The sequence below is a fragment of the Tenrec ecaudatus genome, chromosome 15, assembly GCF_050624435.1.
Source record: "Tenrec ecaudatus isolate mTenEca1 chromosome 15, mTenEca1.hap1, whole genome shotgun sequence".
NCBI lineage: Eukaryota > Metazoa > Chordata > Mammalia > Afrosoricida > Tenrecidae > Tenrec > Tenrec ecaudatus.
The window spans coordinates 104,959,006-104,960,458 of record NC_134544.1 but is presented as its reverse complement, the minus strand read 5'-3'; the positions used below and the strand labels follow the sequence as shown (position 1 = coordinate 104,960,458).

General features: G+C 45.6%; 1 protein-coding gene across 1 annotated transcript; it reads left to right on the top strand.

Moving 5' to 3' along the window:
* The first annotated feature begins 568 nt into the window (after positions 1-568).
* On the top strand, positions 569-1,219 carry LOC142427757 (large ribosomal subunit protein eL29-like). The gene has a single exon (XM_075532897.1). The coding sequence runs from the start codon at positions 635-637 to the stop codon at positions 1,115-1,117; it is 483 nt and encodes a 160-aa protein (XP_075389012.1). The 5' UTR covers positions 569-634; the 3' UTR covers positions 1,118-1,219.
* Positions 1,220-1,453: the final 234 nt, after the last annotated feature.

The following is a 1,453-nucleotide window of genomic DNA, read 5'->3' as shown; positions in this document are numbered from 1 at the left end:
AGCCTTGGTTTTAACATATGCTAAGAGTTGGACTTCTATCTTCAAGGTGAGAGGTACACAGTCATTAGCATCCTGTTATGCCTTTAAAGTCTTGAAAGCTCTGTACAGCAGTTCTCCTGTGTCCTATCTGCAGATTATACGTCTAACTCTACTTGATGGTGAGTTTTAAAGTGTTTCTAAAGTGATTATACAATTTATAGTTCTTCTATAAAATAATCATTAGTTTATAATAGCTCTTTATATAGCCCATTTAAAATGTTTCCAGATGCTTTAATTAACATATTTATCTTAAAGATTCATTTGTTATTCTCCTTGAGAGTCACACAGTAAGGAATTGATAATTCTGTGTGCTGTGAGGTAGGGATTCAAATGTTTTGTTTCTTCTTTCTGACATTTATATTTGATTGCCCAATCTCTATTTGTTATAAAGTAATCTTTTATTCACATGTTTTAAAATTAATGAGTTTTATATTTTTTTGCTCATGTTATAAGCATGCTTCCCAATACTCATTGAGGGGACCATTAACAGTATTGGGAACTTTGTGTGTTAAGAGGGAAAGAACGGGCTGCACCGCGACTTTCTCTCTCTCTTCCGGTCCCTGGCGTTCCGGGAGCTGCAGGCGTCGGTGCAGACATGGCCAAATCCAAGAACCACACCACGTACAACCAATCCCGGAAATGGCACAGAAACAGCATCAAAAAACCCCGGTCACAACGATACGAATCTCTTAAGGGGGTGGACCCCAAGTTCCTGAGGAACATGCGCTTCGCCAAGAAGCACAACAAGAAGGGCCTGAAGAAAATGCAGGCCAACAACGCCAAGGCTGCGGCTGCTCGCGCTGAGGCCATCAAGGATCTTGTGAAGCCCACAGAGGTCAAGGCCAAGATCCCAATGGGCGTCAACCGCAAGCTCAGCCGACTGGCCTACATTGCCCACCCCAAGCTTGGCAAGTGGGCTCGTGCACGTATTGCCAAGGGTCTGAGGCTCTGCCGGCCCAAGGCCAAGGCACAAAGCAAGGCTGATGCTCCAGCCAAGGCCACGACACCAGCAAAAGCTCCCAAAGGCGCCCCTGCCCCAGCTCAAGCTCCCAAAGGCCCCCAGGCTCCCACAAAGTAGAGTTCTTTGTGAGGGCGAGAGGGACTGGTGTGAGCCCTGGGCTGCTGCCTGCATGGCGCTGGTGTCTTCTTGTGCTGTTTGTTGTACAAATAAACCCACGTGGCGCTGAAAAAAAAAAGAGGGAAAGAACAGCATCTGGACCTACAGGTTATGTGTTACTCACATTGTATTCTCCCATCAGCTTTCAGATGGTGCATCACCAGCAGCTTAGAGGAAGGAGGAAGAAGCGCCTGGTATTATTATTTTGGGGATGTCCTCATGAGAGATTGAAATTTGTGAGCATCATTAGCTGATCCAGATAAAATAAACAGAGCATCCCAGTTGCCGGCAGTGTTA